The 16,084-nt window shown below is 38.8% G+C and overlaps 2 protein-coding genes across 2 annotated transcripts; both read right to left on the bottom strand.

The window, feature by feature from the left end:
* Nucleotides 1-1,087: 1,087 nt before the first annotated feature.
* Nucleotides 1,088-9,114, bottom strand: LOC144443005 (uncharacterized). The gene is made up of 7 exons (XM_078132379.1): nt 8,514-9,114; nt 5,906-6,048; nt 4,298-4,419; nt 3,426-3,608; nt 3,003-3,120; nt 2,035-2,230; nt 1,088-1,556 (listed from the first exon to the last, which is right to left on the bottom strand). The coding sequence occupies exons 1-7, from the start codon at nt 9,112-9,114 to the stop codon at nt 1,375-1,377; spliced, it is 1,545 nt and encodes a 514-aa protein (XP_077988505.1). The 3' UTR covers nt 1,088-1,374.
* A 5,112-nt stretch (nt 9,115-14,226) lies between these two features.
* On the bottom strand, nt 14,227-15,807 carry LOC144443004 (beta-1,4 N-acetylgalactosaminyltransferase 1-like). The gene has a single exon (XM_078132378.1). The coding sequence runs from the start codon at nt 15,805-15,807 to the stop codon at nt 14,227-14,229; it is 1,581 nt and encodes a 526-aa protein (XP_077988504.1).
* Nucleotides 15,808-16,084: the final 277 nt, after the last annotated feature.

Genomic DNA, 16,084 nt, shown 5'->3' with positions numbered 1-16,084 from the left:
TGAGAGCAGTTCACAAACACAGTGATCATATTTGAAGTGAAAGGGCTACACGAATTCTGCACTCCATCTCAGTTCAGCTATATATCCTACATGTACATTTAAACTTGGCACAAAGGTGACCTGCATTGGGGATCATGTGTGTGTGTCATGTTCAAGAACGTTTGGCAACATCAATCATTTAACCAAAATGTTAGCAATGTTTGTTTTGTTCATATTTTGTAAATCCCACTATCCTTTATGGCAAATATTTTGATTTCTAGTGTCTTCCCAGTTATATTGAATAGAACCCTTCAGTTGATATTAGATTTCCTATTGTACCTTTTAGGTCAAATGTGAAACATTTAGATTTCATGGCAAACCTTTCGCCAAACGTGAAACCTATAGGTACATCTATATGTATTCTCATTAGTCTAGATTCCTCACCTTACCATGTGTGCAAGATATTACTCTCAAATTTTATAGCAATCTAACCAGATGAAAATGATGAATACAAAAATCGTACATTTCCTATCCCATAATAATGATCATTTGACTTGTAATTAAGATATTTACAGCCTCGATATAAGGAATTTGTGTCTCGGGATAGGGAAGTTATTTGCTCTCATGTTTGACAGATTGTGGTGCAATCCCCTGCTTGGTAATAATATATTATGCAAATTAGAACCCATAGCTGCATATTCACCTATGCAAACAGTATGAATGAGCTAGGATTGTTGGATATTTTCTTATATTTGAATAAAGACATACGATTTTCACCACTGCAATGTCTGTCTGTATTGTGATGTGGTGTGGATATGTGACCAATGGAAGTACTCTTGACATGTTGAGAGTGATTGCAATGTTTACACATACAACATGACCATGTTAATAAGTGTTAGCATAGCAAGATTTTATTCATTAAAAAAAGTTTTTTCCAACTGTTGCTGTTTGTTGTACAGTTGCCCAGGTGTGCAAACTCATTATCTGTGTTTTTTATCAATGCATAGTTATTCCGTGTTTTGTTTGCATCCACAGAATATTAAATTGCATGTGCCTCAGAAACGGCTTTTGATGTTGGTTTGTTCAAGAAAAATCTATCCATTCTCAGTTGAAATCAAGAAACAAAATGTCAGGTCTCACCATGCAAATTCTTTTAACTAAAGGTCAAAATGTTCTTAAAATTAACCCATTTTGGATTCCAAACAACTACTGAATACTGTTCAATAGGAAATTAAAAGATTGATTGCCTTGGAAACAAAATGGGGAACCCCAAATTTCTTTATTGCAAGAGGACTGCAAGGCAGCTTTCTTTTGGGAAAGTTTTCAGAAATTTGAATAACTTTAATTTTCAGCAAATCCTCCAAGGCACATTTGTACCTCAAATAAAACTGAAACTTAAGATTTCTCGCAATATTTTCCCTGGAAGCCTGGCAGGCATAAACATATCCAGGTTTCACTGTAGCCACCATGGTCTTTTAGCTGAGAAGATTGTATACACTGTCCATGTCCTGCACACTGGTCTGGTGTGTATGGATACCAGTACTCTTTATTGATACCTTCTGGTAAAAACGGTTTACCTGTAGATAAATGATAAATCAAACTTGAAACCCATTTTTCATTAAATTGCACCTCCTGGGTGTAATAACACAGAGCCTGTAGGTGCCCTGTGTTCTTGCTGAGTGACCCTGGGTGGGATATGCTGGACTGATTTGAATATCCTTAACAGTTCCCACAGTGAACTGATGGCAAGCACACAATACCCTCTCGCAGTCCTAAACCTGAAAGGAAATCTGTAGAATTGTGTGTAGGTCTGTCTGCATAATATGTCTATTTAAAAAATTGCTTGAAGCAAATTCCCAGTGTAAAAAAAGATATATATTTTTAAAAGAAAAAGTAAAAACATTTTGCAACAGTGTACTATGACAAAGTTTTGATTTCGTGTTGGTTGGCAACTGAGTGAAATTTGTGTAATGTAAAATAAATGAATGACTCTTTAGAACCCACGTTTACAAATAGTACCTGTATTTCTGGGAGTGACATTTCCCTTTCACATACCTGTTCCTGTCCAGTGAATTATTCCAGCTTTACTGATACGTTTTAGTCTTGATTCGTTCATTTCAACACCAGGAGCACCCATGTACTCGACATTCCAGCGTCTATCAAGGAACTGGCTCTGACCATTGAATATCAATTGAAGAACCGCCTGTGCATCCCACAACCATAACTTGGCATCCTTTGGTCTTTCTGCATTCTATAAATATGAAAATACATCAAAACATCCACAACCTCTGTACAGATAGCATGGAACCTAGTCATGCCTGCATACATAGGAGCGTGGGACTGGATTATTACATTGTCCCTTCCCTTCTCTAAAGGAACAATGTTACAATCAAGTCCTGACTTACTCCGTCTGCAAGCACGACTATATGGAGCCTGTCTTGCTAAAATGATCCCACTTCACACCTACTTGACAAGAATCAGTGGGTTTTTTAAAGGGTGGTAAGCAGGTAAAAATCTACCTGAGTTCCCCTGTCATTGTACCAAGGTTCCCCATCAAATTCATGGTAGAATGTATTGGAAGCCATGCCAGTTTTACAATATTGCGCCTTTTTGGTACCGGGGTTCCCCACTTTTAGCAAAAACACTACAGAATCTTGGCCTTTACAATTGTTTTTATGAATATTATCTGAAATTTAGATGAAAACTTCAAACAGAAGCATTTATGACCATAAATTCGTTTGTTTTAATCTACCCAGAATAGCAGCATCATATAAACGATAAAATGCAAAGGAAATAACCATAAATGATATCTAATTCCTAAATCAGGGTGCAATCAGATACTGCATAGCAAATACTAAGTTTAGTAAAGGAAATGTTTTTATGTTTCCATTCAATCTGGTTGTTCGCCGCCAACGACACAGTCCATTAACAGAACAATGGGGGCGGGGGCTACATCTTTGAATGTCGAAGACTTGTTTCAAACTCATCTCGGTAACTTGAAACATTATTCATTGACGACTCACCACTTTCATCCAATGTTCGATTTCACTGTACAAACTGTATTGGCGGTAAGCGTCTAAATCAATGAAGAGTACACCACAGTTGAAGATAGCAGCAGATGCATTGAACGGTATCCCATACCTGTAGACCAGAGCAAAGTTACAAATGAATTAAACCATGTTTTAAGGATGAAACAATTCTGTTAAATGTATGGCACAAAGTCAAAGTTCACGTTGCATAGTTAATTGTATTTGTCTCCGACAATATTGCGATCTTGTCACCTATGGGATAACCTGGACTCTCAGACGCGTCTTCTTCTTGTTCAACCCTATCATGAATCTAAACCGTGAGTGGTAGCTGATAGCATGGTATGAATTTCATATCTTGCATAGACACAGACAATGGCTAGCCCTAGTTTACACCAGTGAGTATCTTGATTCACCTACCTCTCTTGAAATAATTTTGACACCGTCTCCACATCGAACTCTTCATCTATGTACGAGCGGTGATTGTTGATAGCAAGGAATGTTTCGTTTTTGGATGTAGCTTCCAACCAAAGTTCTTCGATCGGTGATTGGACAACCAGGTCCATGTCTAAATATATGGCTTTAGAGAGGTTTGGAAACAGTCTGAAAAGAACGGGAATAACACAAGATAACATGGCACAGCTTTTAAATATATGTTTATACTGGTTGTAAGCTAATAACTTAGGTTTCCAAAATCTAACAATCCCAACCACCAACATTTAACTTGAAAACAAATGCAGTAATGCCACCTAATTTTCTGCTGAAATTTTCCATAATATTGCAATGTTTATGAAATATAAATGATGCACCTATCGCCCTGAATTTGTTGATATTAAAGGGTGAGGTAACATTACGAACGGTATATCCAGATATTGGTTGCATTCCAATTCTTTTTCGTTTAAGTTCGCATTATCCTCTCTTTCCTCTCCACATCGAAGTTCGCTTTTTGTAGTACATCGAAAATGACCACCAAAATTCCGATTTCCCCATTCATCATGGTTTCACCAATGTCTCTCTCCGTCAGTGAGTGAGTATTCAACAGATGGAAAACAAAAAGTTGTTGCCGTTGTTTTACTGTAGGGGTACTTTGAAAAACACATGTACGAGTTATTTCAATCACAACTACAGCAATAAAAACAAAGTCAGATTAACTATTTGTAGCAATTCCCTACTGAGTGGGTACCCCTCCCCCCCCCCATGCCAATTTAGACTCCTGCAGCTGCCCAGCAAACTAGGTTCTGTGACTCTTATATGCGATTGTGTAGTAAGTGTTCTATTGTGTTTATTCTTACCTGTAAAAATATACCCTTGCATAGTTACAAGCACTTTTCAGTCTTATGATGTAGTATGACTGCTCCCATATCTTCGTCATGTCCGGATCGAGAATGGACCCGTCGAATTCAACGATTTCAATCTGAAAGATTGGGCAGTGGTTCATTAGCAAGCATACTGCAACTCGGTCACCCGGGGGAGGGGCAGGAGAACGAGTACAAGTGTAGCCTAGATTATTTTGAATGGATGCACGCGGCGCCCTCTACAAAGGTTCGCAAGCTAGAGTCAAAAGTCAAACAAATTGGTGAAGAGTGTGTGCTTTATATGAACAATGGCTTCGGAGCACAACTGAACCTTTCCGATTTCATATACTATTTATAGTTACGCGTACGTTTATTCAACAATTCACTCAAGGAAATATTTTCATCCCCTACCCACATCGTGATCAAAATTGTTTACATTTGATTGTTTGGGGGTTTTGTTTTTTGACATACAAAGAATTTTTGATTAGCTAGATTGACACCTGTGACGAAGTGCTCCAGTATGATACGTAGCAGCAATATTCCAACGCACTACATCATAAAAACGATGAACCGTAGTTGCTGTTGTATTTTACAGATTGTTGTCACCTTGATACAATTTTATCTGGCATCGCAAACATTTCAAACTTCAGCACCAGATAAGTTGGCCCAAGGAAATATATTTAACACTTTGGTTTGATGCATTGGTTTGATATGCAACAGAATCAATATGTAACAGTGAGTGCAACCATATTAATACAACACCATACTCTGATATATTCATTTGCATAAACTATTTAACAAGAATAAGCTAATGTGTCGTTCTCACATCTGTTCTTTTCGGAATTGGCAGCATTTCGTTTAATAGTCGGCATGTATGTTGCTTTTTACTTGCAACAGTTGCTAAATGTTATTCAAGTGCACTACCTTGTTAGTTTCCAGTTTCTTAGTCAACCAACTCGTTGTCAAATCGTTAACAATTAGAATATACTATACCAGGTCCCTAAGACGAACCTAGATCATCGTGTTTATTTCGTCGGTCTGAGAGTAATTTGCTTAATGTTGTTGGCTGTCGTATTGGATCCTAGAGCATAAGTCTTAATACTATCAGAAAGGCGAGCCTGAGGTGTGTGATCACATGTCAATTCTCATCCTACACCTCGCAATATTATGAATCATACCTTTGATCCATATAAGACACAACATCGAGCAAGAGTGCGCCTCGGTGGTCAATTTGTTTAAAACATTAAGTGGCTCAAATCATCCCAAAGTTTGCCATGTGAGAGTTTGTTCCTAGTCCCTTTGACACCAATGTGGAAATATGGATGTTCACTGTCTTGTTTTGAAAGAAATCGTCAATCAATTATTTTCGCTAAGTTAACACGGCGTTTTGTAAAAATAAATAATGCTATCATTATCATGCTATCATCGTGTCTCTATTCGAAAATATGTCATGTCACCCCTCATTTTTCTTAATGATTTTAACTTATTAGGGTTGGTGTTGTCTTGAATAAAGAAACAGCAAAGGTTGAAGGCTTTATTTCTAACGCATATATATACCAAGTACGTTATACTTTTCAATGACAGTAGATATTTAGTCAGACTTACCATGTACTCGGGTAAATCTAGGCCATGACATTGGAGATATTCAAGCAAGCTTTCTTTTGTTTCTCCACACACCACAAAATGTATTCGTATGTTTTCTGGGTTTCTTGTGTTTGATAAGATAGAATTTATCACAGTTGGAGCACCTGTAGGAAGAAATTTATTTTAACTAGGTAATATTCCTATCATGAGAACAGTCAAATGCTGTAAAAAGAAATAAATAATGAAAAAGTTTTGAATTTGTTTCATGACAAATCAGCACAGAAAAGTATAGCGGTGACAGAAAGGTATCATTACTACCATTCTAGCAAGTAAGGATATATTTGTGTACAGTTAATTTGCCGCAAAGGGGTGCGTGGTTTTACGACGCTGGTATTTTACAAGAGATGAGATAATTACAGAGGGACGAAAAGTAGGTCGGGGATTCGGTTCAAAGTCACTTTTCGCAAACCAAGTAATAGCCACGGCAACTGAGCGGAACATGTACCTTTCTGTCTCCAAAATGACCCCTCGAGTCTTTTCTTTGTAGATTAATTCCACCATGTTAAATTTATCCCAACAGTGGACATAATAGATGTAATTAAATTGACTTAAGTTTTGGGCAAGTGGAGGTAGAGTATTCTGATAAGTATGTCAGAATAGCCCGGGATAATTCAATCCTAGGTTCTATCAGTAGACCCATATGGATTAAATGTGGTCATTAAGTTTTGTCCTGGGACTAAATGATTTCTATAGTTCTGCCAGACAATGCAACTATTTTTACACCTTATAATCAATCCTTATAATCCGTACTAGGTCTTTAAGGTTCAGGACACTCTGACAACCTTATCTAATGGGTGGAGGGTGCGTGAACATATTGGCATGGGGGTTGTATATATGAGATGTCTACATTCAACCAGCCATATGAATATGTTACGTGACCGGCTGCGAACCGGGGCTGCGAAGACCTCAATTTCATATGGAAAACATCTCTGAGCGAGAACAGTACTAGACACAGCATGCCAACAGCTGCAAATTGGGTCAAGGAAGGCTTAAATTCTAAAAAGGTTATTATTTAACTTGTTCTTGTCTATGTATGCTGCGTCCTCTTGTAAAGGAGAAGGCCAATACCTAAAGTAGATATAGAGTCAAAAAGGTTTACACGGCGGTTGTTTTGATGCCGGTTGGTGGATCGGAGGGAAGGGGGGGGGGAGTGATTGAGATTATTATAGTGGATAATACAACACAACAAGCATGCTAACTCTATAGTTGAAATAATCATTTTACAACATACTTCTAAATGGATTACAATTTTTCTCTTTAAAATTTACACAGTGAGAATTCTAAAATTGTTAAATCAAAAACGAATTCAGAAAGAGCTGACACCAGTTTTGACATTTTGTTTTTAAAAAAATATTTAAATCATTGAAATGTAGAACTTTGCCAACGACTGCAAATATTTGCAACACGTGGACAGTTTAGTACATCAATCATTACGACTTTACGTGTCGTGTTTTCCATATATCAGATTAATCTATCGCAGCGGCTTGCATTGTCGCCTCTACATGGGTCAAGTTAGGCTTTCACTAATAGTATGCCGCTAAACCCATAGAACCTACCCTACTCAATATAATTGCGTGACACAATTCATCTTTAACGTTAAATACTTCATTCATTTGGCAAAAGATGACACATTCGTTCACTTTTAAAAAGCAGAATTGTCATCGCTTGGCGAGGAAATTATAACGAAACATTCACAATACATAATACTCTTCTATCATACAACAGATGGTGCATGCCTTAATGTTATTGGATTCAGTGAGTGAACCATCAGGAAGCGATTATGACACTGTGTATGCTTTTTTGTATGTCATTTCCGTATTCCTGTGATTTGGGTATGGAAACTACCCTGATGGTTGAAAATTTCTGTGAAATTCTAGGCATAAAGTCATTCTGAAAAATGTATATACGTATTGCAATAAAAGTGGTGATACTGTGCGTCTCTCTCTCTCTCTCTCTCTCTCTCTCTCTCTCTCTCTCTCTCTCTCTCTCTCTCTCTCTCTCTCTCTCTCTCTCTCTCTCTCTGTCTCTCTCTCTCTCTCTCTCTGTCTCTCTCTCTCTCTCGCAGGGATAAATGCTAGCTGCACTATCACTGACATTCACAGAAATTAATCATGGCTATGGATTTGGTTTTACAAATAGTCTTGGCGAATGATTTAAGAATGTTATAACTGTTACATTCATTTTCTGCACATTACTTATAGAACAACATACTGGTTCTAGTTTGTCGGCAAGTAAACATTTAATAAAATGGAAAGTTATGAAGATACACATCAATGAAAATTGCTAACATACCAAGGCGGCAGTGCACTTGAATTGCACTTTTTGTAACACCCTAATCCAAATGTCTGACTGAAAAATACCGATGAACTGCTGTTGTTATCTATTGATTCTGCGTTAAGCAAAATTTCAAAATGACAGTGTCTCCTTTAGTTCGAGACTACTTTATTTAATCTCATTTGAAAGAGCAGCTGACGTCGGTGTTCAGTCAGAAGTAGACTGTGAGGCTTACCATTGTTATACAGTAACTGTTAAAATGCATAGCAACGTTAACATTATTAGAATTTCTCACCTTGAAAATTTCTTATATCTGCTGCTAGTATTATGTGGACCAAATCGTCTGCTACTAGAGTTTGTTCATTGGATGTAGTCGTCTGGATTTTGCTGGCTTGATCACCGTTTTGTTGATGCAACCCTGTGTCATCCGTTATTTTCTGCGACTCTTCGAGTTCACTGTCATGATCGATATCATCATCATCATCATCATCATCATCATCATCATCGTAGTCGTTGTCGTAGTCATGATCGTTTAGTTGCAACAGTTCTGTTTCACTAGTGACATTGTCACGTTCACTAACAGTAATGTTCAGTTGGTACGATTCTGAGCTGTCCTTATAATCGTCTCGCTGCAGCTCTGTATCAGTGTGGCTTGTGATTTCCTGCAGCTCTTCCTCTCCAGCGCTCTGTTGCAGCAATTTGGTATCTCCGTCAGTCATTTCCCGTAACCCCGTATTATCTTCATCATCAGTGAGCTGCAACCGCTTGAAAACATCGTCAAGATTTTGCTGCAATTCCACATACTTCTCATTAAGTTGCTGTTCGTCCCAAAAGTCATCGTTACGTGTTTGCTGCAACCCAACATCATTGTCGTCATCATCTCTTGGCCGCGTCATAATGTATTCTAAATCAAACATTGCCTTCATCGGGGAATGCCGTGAATCAACGTCGTTTGCAAACTCTCTCGAATTTAGTTGGTGATACATCTTCACAAAGGCCAAGGTTGTCATTAAAACAGACGCATACACTAGAACGTTATACAGTTTTCGGCGCATTGGTTTTATGCCAGTAGTAACAAATACTAGCAAAATATTTAAAGTTTGTCAACAAGTCAATGGTACACAAATCGTGTTGTCCACACACAGCCGTAACTATTCCATACTGTCAATCATCACTGTCCATAAAAAAAAATGTGCCGACTAATAGTATTACCATATATGTATACATTACCGCCTTCGCAGAAATTTGCAGACAGGCTGGCTAGACTATTACTATTGCCACCGGTACTTAGAAAACAATGTTGTCTCTCTCGGGGAGTGAAAATTCCTATAATAGACTGAATGCTGGCATTGTAACATGTGTCCACAGATTATTTATTTATAAGGTCGCATCCGCGATGCAAAGCACATGCTGTTAGTCGAAGATGACGTTCAGCGACAGCTCACAGTTTACTCTGTATAACGTTGGGGGCAGTCTCTATTGATGTACGACCTCAAATTAAATCAAATTACTTTCACTTGCTTCAGTTGAGTGTCTGTGTTTGCTTTCTAGTCGGTCCTATCGCGTAATATTGTACATTGATGTCTCCTTTCACTCTGCTGACCAAAATTCGCATTATCTATACCAAGAGAATCTCGAACATCTCATATTTTCCAATCATCAAATAATGTATGTCACCCTCCCCCCTCGTAACCTCATGTTTTCCTCGTGTGTATCAAACGCCTTTTACGCATGGTTGGCGCATGTCGAGCGCTTGGGTGAGCCATAGACGTTGGATAAAGACGACGAGCCATACAAAATATATGCCTGTAGTTTTGTATGCTTGTATCTACTATGTTTACATTTCATAGTGGTTGATCACCTTATCCATTGACCCTCCACAAACGTTGGTGGCGGGTCTATGCCTGACCCTAAAACAAGCAGAAACGAGTACAAATTTCAGTAAAACAACTGAAGATTCAAATGTACAGTGCTTAAAATGCAAGGAATACCTTTTACCAGGACAAGTTATAGAGGAATGTCATGACCGAATTCATGATCATATTCTTAATATGCAAATATTTTGTGTCACATTGTGCAATGAGAAGCCTATGCTTGGAGATCAGAATTAATGGGACAGGGGGAAAAGGGGAGGGGGTACTCACATTGAAAATCTATATAGGTATATGGCCTAAAGATGTACACTTTTTTGAGTGTCCAAGTCTGAAATGGATGGGGGTTGCATTTGTTTGTCTGAAAAAGAGGCCCGGGAAAGGAGTTCATGCGATATTGTTTTAAGTGTTGCTGAATCATAATTGTACTAACGGGGTGTCCATTATTCACGTGCTGTCTGAAAATAAGGTAGACAATTTTCTTTATTAATGTCAGAAAAGGGGTAGGGATTTTCGCTTCCTAGGCACAATCCTCCACTACTCTAATATGTCGTAGGTCAATATCCCCCTCCCCCCACTCCAACATCTCCTCATATCTTCCATATCATTCATCACTAGTGTCATAGTACTTACAAAGCATCTACAATCGTCGCTGCCTATTTTCAACATGATTAAGTACTGTATGAGGGCTAAGTTCTCATTTTACAACAACTTACTTATTTGATATGCTACGGAGAACCAGTGAGAAGAATAATGGAACAAGAATATTACAGGTAGTGTTTTAAAATATGCAGTAAAATGTACCACACCAACCCGACCCGACCCGACCCACAAGGTATAAACTCAGCGTCAGTGTTTTCGTGTTTCTAGTGTTAAACCGTTAATACTGTACATTCAAATCATCTCCAGTTCATCAGACTATATCGATTACTACAGCTGCAGATGAAATATTGTGACCCCGTCAGATTAGGTGGTGTCCCTAGTTACAACAGATGTTACTGCTAAGAGAATATTGTCATTCTTAGTTAGAATCAAAGTCGTGTCGATCTCCCGTTTTCCACAGATGTGTAACCCCCACTCCGGAACACATGTGTATGATGTATTGCAACCTTTGCTCTCTACTAGCTCTTCACATCGTCAGTTTTAACAACAGATTTAAAGCTGTTCCCTACCAGCAACGTTTGGATCACCACGGTCATGATTTAATGATTTACCGTTTTAAAAAAATCGATGTCTTCCCTTTGTAGCTTCTGAAAGGATACTTTAATATTTCAGGTACAGCCAACACAGCTGTTCGTACCCAATTTTTCTGTGAGAGGGGATTTGTTCTGTATTGGTCAGTGCAAGGGAACACATGCATCATAGTATTTCAGCTGGTAAACCTCGGATGTCGGCTGATTGGGTAAGGGTACCAGCAAAACGGTCAGCATTATAATACATTCATAAGAAATGGAATTTGATAAAAATATAATATCCAGAGTGATAATTGGTTTCTAAGGTGTTAAAGTAATCTAATGGTGAATGTAAATATCTTTTTAAAGATGAGGATGAATGCAGTGGGAAATATGCCGATATGAAATAGGGAAAAGGGAGACAGACACATACTTCTTGGCGGTTGGTATGTCGTGAAATGGTGTAGTGGAAGGGCACATACGAACAGCTTTCACATTCCCCTTTAGTCAATAATATTTATTACACTAACTAAAAACTGTCAGCAGAGCTAGAGTTCATTAACTATTTTTTGTCTTTTTTGAATGATTTAAGAAAATTGCCTCCTTCAACCTGGTAACTCTAGTCATATACCCGCTAAGATCATCTCAACCTCAACCGTGTGATAGTCAAATAGATTTCTCTAGCACAGGATTCTGTTTTTCACCACCACCACCACCACCACCACCACTACCACCACCACCAACACCAACACCAACACCAATAATTTATGCTACTGGAGCATTGAGATAAACATGACGCTATCGCATCCTCATGTCACTTACTTTCAAACTAGAGGTTGAGCTTGTAGTTAAACTGAACGAAGTAACCAATTAACAACCGCCTGTCAATGTGTGATTGATTATACTGACATGCACTGTTCATCCCATCGCCAGCAGGAGATTTAGCTATATTTTCGATAGAACTTGTCCGTTTGACTATACGTTGGAAAGAGATCGTAGAGAATGACTACACATATAGTAACTAGACTAACTCGTTGGCTGCACCCCATGGCACGATGGTTTTTGTTTCTATCTGTGTCGACTGTTCTAAAATCACAAACGATCATACTATATTACAATAACTAATTACTTGAATTACAGCGACCAATTTGCAACAAATACATTTTTTTAAAATTTGGATTTGCTTTCTTTTTAATTGCAATTGGTATGGTTCTACGTATACGTGATAGATTTCCGTTGGCAAGGAAGTTGTGGATGTTTTTTAAATCATGATGATCGAATGGTTAGAGCGGCCCATTTGGAATCAGTAAGTTGTCGGTTCGAGCCTCTGCGTTGCCATTTATTTCTGATTGTCAAACTCCTTGGGCAAGATGGAACACGATCGTTTCTCTAGATCTGTGAATCAAGCTGTGTAGTTGGGTAGGATAGACGTTGTAAATCTGAATGTGTTAATGTTATCTGCTTACTGAAGCTGTAAGGGGTCGTATGCCCACCATGGAGTTTAGTGTCGTTATATATCTTGCCAAGGTGTAATACATTGTAATTGCAAAATACTTTCAACACAGTGTACATTGTAAGTGCATGATCTAATATATTCACAAAATAATGATAGATTATGCAACAAAGGGTTAGACATATTTTAATAATTTCATAACACATGATACCGATAGAAGTATTTACAACGTCGTGTCAGAAAGAAGTCCTTTCCATGTTATCCCATGACGTTCTGAATTTGATCCCTTTAAAATGAGTATGGTTAAATTTGTTGCTGGCGATTTCGATGTAGGCTCTACACTATAGACTGGGATAATATCAGCCACTCAAGCAGGCTGAATGGTCGGTCTGGCACTTGGCAAGCATTCTCGCCACTCGGAGTCGACCACTCAGCTCTCGAAAGAGGCTTGGATAATCAAGAGATGATACCAATGAAAGTGATATGTTAAAATCAGAATCGAAGTTATAGGAACGGTTTAGTTACAACTTGTTCAGGTTAGAACAAATGGCCACCTAGTTAGAGTTAATGCAAGAACCAAAAACAGCACCAGAAACACTAGACTGTATGATACGTCGTCTCGTTCCGCCCTCATCGGCTTTCTGAGAGGGATAAGGCCGATGAGGGCGCCTCGACACGACGTATCTTACAGACTACATACATGTATCAAGGGGTTTTATATCGAAGGGTAGTTTGTTTTTCGTGTCTTGTCATACACAAACAAGATGGTAAACTAATATACATTTACCGGTACTAGATATAGTACACATTACAATATTTAATTTCGATAGCCTATTCTGTCCCTGAAAAGTCCCCTATTCCATTGTATTTTTGCTAATTGTTGTTTGGACGTGATTTTATAGTTTCCACTTTTTCTTGACCTTCTTCCACCATGTTAAACAATTGTAAGACAGTTAAAACTGTTAATTACCAGTCAAATAATAAGTCTTAGAATAGACCAAAATAAAGACATGTTACGCCCTGTGACGCTATTGTTAGACTCCTGGATGTCATTGACGCTTGTTAGCGCAGCCCGTTGTCCTTGTTTTTGGAGAAATATCGCACTTCTCTTCAATATGAGAAGCCTAGCCTGATTACTGTGTTGTTGTCTTAGATTAGCCGTTGTACCTCTTAGCCCTCGTATCCATCTCTTGTCTTGATTATCGTTAAAGTGATTCAGGTAGCAACCACCCCCACCTTACCCCCACCAAAAATCGATACTAGGGAAAGGAGGTACGACAACTAACGATGTGACAACAACACAGATCAGTGCAGTGAACAAGCATGGCTGTATGATACACCCCGCATTTACACTAAAAGATTAGCCGTTGTGAGCGCTTTAACGCTGTCGCTCGTACCATGGAAGTATAACCCACACTTCCATGCTCGTACCATGGTCCATGCTCGTACACAACAAATCTTCATTGTCCAACTTCTTGTAACGTTTATATGAAAGCCGTAAATCAGGAGTTATCATTGTAACTTAAAACACTTCAAATTATTTTTAAAAAGCGAATGCTTCACGGTCCTCATTTGATCTGTTGGGTCAACACGTCTTGACCGAAATTCATTGTATTTGTAATTTTCGATTCGTTCATGAACTAAATTAACGTCGGAGCAACTTACAACCCGGAGATGTCCCATCCAATCAAAAAAGTATTCCGTGTGTCCAAGACGCTCATATGATGGGTCAAAACCAACCTGTCGAACTGCAGTAGTTCGTCCCATGAAAAACATTGTTGTCATGTCTGTGAAATGGCATTGTGGGTAACGATCAAGCCAATCATACATTCTTCCACATGTCCTGACCAGACAGTTACCTCCTGTATTTCCACGACCATAATCGAAGCTGCAGCATCCAGAGCACGTCCATTCGTCCTCAGGGAACCGGTTACCGTCGGCATCGCCGAACGTGCCTCCTATCAAGTCTACTTTTAATGTGATATCTTCCAATTTTTCGATAAAATTTTCGAGCTTTGTCCCCTTGGTAAATATAAAATCATCATCCACATATAGGAAATATTTTGTTCTTACTTGACTGAGTGCAAGATTTCTACCCGCTGAAGTGCCCTCAGCAAAAGGCATGATATAATGTTTGAGGTTTTTACCCTTAAGGCGTTGTGGATGTTCAGAATCGTCAGCCACAATAATTGTTATTCCGGGATAAAATTTCCGAATACTTCTGATAAGTTTTTCGACGGCATTGTATCGCTCAAAAGTTTTGGTTATCACCGTGACGAGGTTACTAATGTGGTGATATTCACCGGGGTCATATAAAAAGGGAAGACTGCTCCGTTTGATGTGTACAATGAATGAAAAAGTGAAGTTATTCAGCTTGACATGAACATAATCTCTTTTGTCAATATCGTAAATCATACTGCGGTAGTGTAAGTTGTGTAAAATGTTTTCTAACCCTTCAACTGTTGCTGTCTGTGCTGTTAAGGTACTTGAAAGATTACCAGTCACAACGTAGCCGTGTTTCATATTCTCCGATGATTGCGATAAAAACAGCATTCCCAACGTAGTTGTGGAAGTCAGCGACAATTTGAAGATGTCAGCTTTTCGTACCTGGTCATTGTCGTGGTCCAATTTAAAACCTCCAATGTGTATTGTTTCGAACGGTTCAACCGTAATACCACTGGCCACATACCGGAGCGGAGATGAAGCCTGGCACTGGACAACTGGGTCCTTCTTTTCTTCGTTGTAACGTTCCCATTCTTCGAGCTCCCTTTTTCTTCTTCGTACAGCAGAGTTTTCGATCTTGTCCCATAGTTCATAAGGATCACCGCCACAGTCACACGAACCAGGAGATACATGTTTAGGCTCTTCCGGAATGTTTTCCACGGCTATACTGTGATTTGCATTGCCACCTACTTCACGTAACTGCTGTAAGCTGATATCCACAAGTTTACCTTCCGACGCATTAACACTCGACACGGAGATCACACGTAGGGTAACAGAGACGGCAGATAGAAGCAACAAGATATAGAAAGGCCGTTTCAGTTTGTTGAAATACAGCCTTGGCCACCTCCGCCCCAAACACCATAAGTCCATGTCTGTGGTCGAATGCATGTCTGTACACTGGTAAACAAGGGACATACTAGTATTACGTGGTGTAAGGTTTAATACAGTCAAGTTTGAACTCGACAATTTTGAATAACAAAAGCCGATACAAAAGTGCCGGTATGTCATTATTTACATGTTTGTCAAAGAAAGTCATCAATAAAAAGCATACACAGTTGAGGTGTCATTTCGACCCCCTCACCTTCGTCGTGTGTCATAGTATGAAGAGAGAGAGAGAGAGAGAGAGAGAGAGAGAGAGAGAGAGAGA

The sequence above is a fragment of the Glandiceps talaboti genome, chromosome 12 (genome assembly GCF_964340395.1).
Source record: "Glandiceps talaboti chromosome 12, keGlaTala1.1, whole genome shotgun sequence".
Taxonomy (NCBI): domain Eukaryota; kingdom Metazoa; phylum Hemichordata; class Enteropneusta; family Spengelidae; genus Glandiceps; species Glandiceps talaboti.
This window is presented reverse-complemented; position numbering and strand designations above follow the sequence as displayed.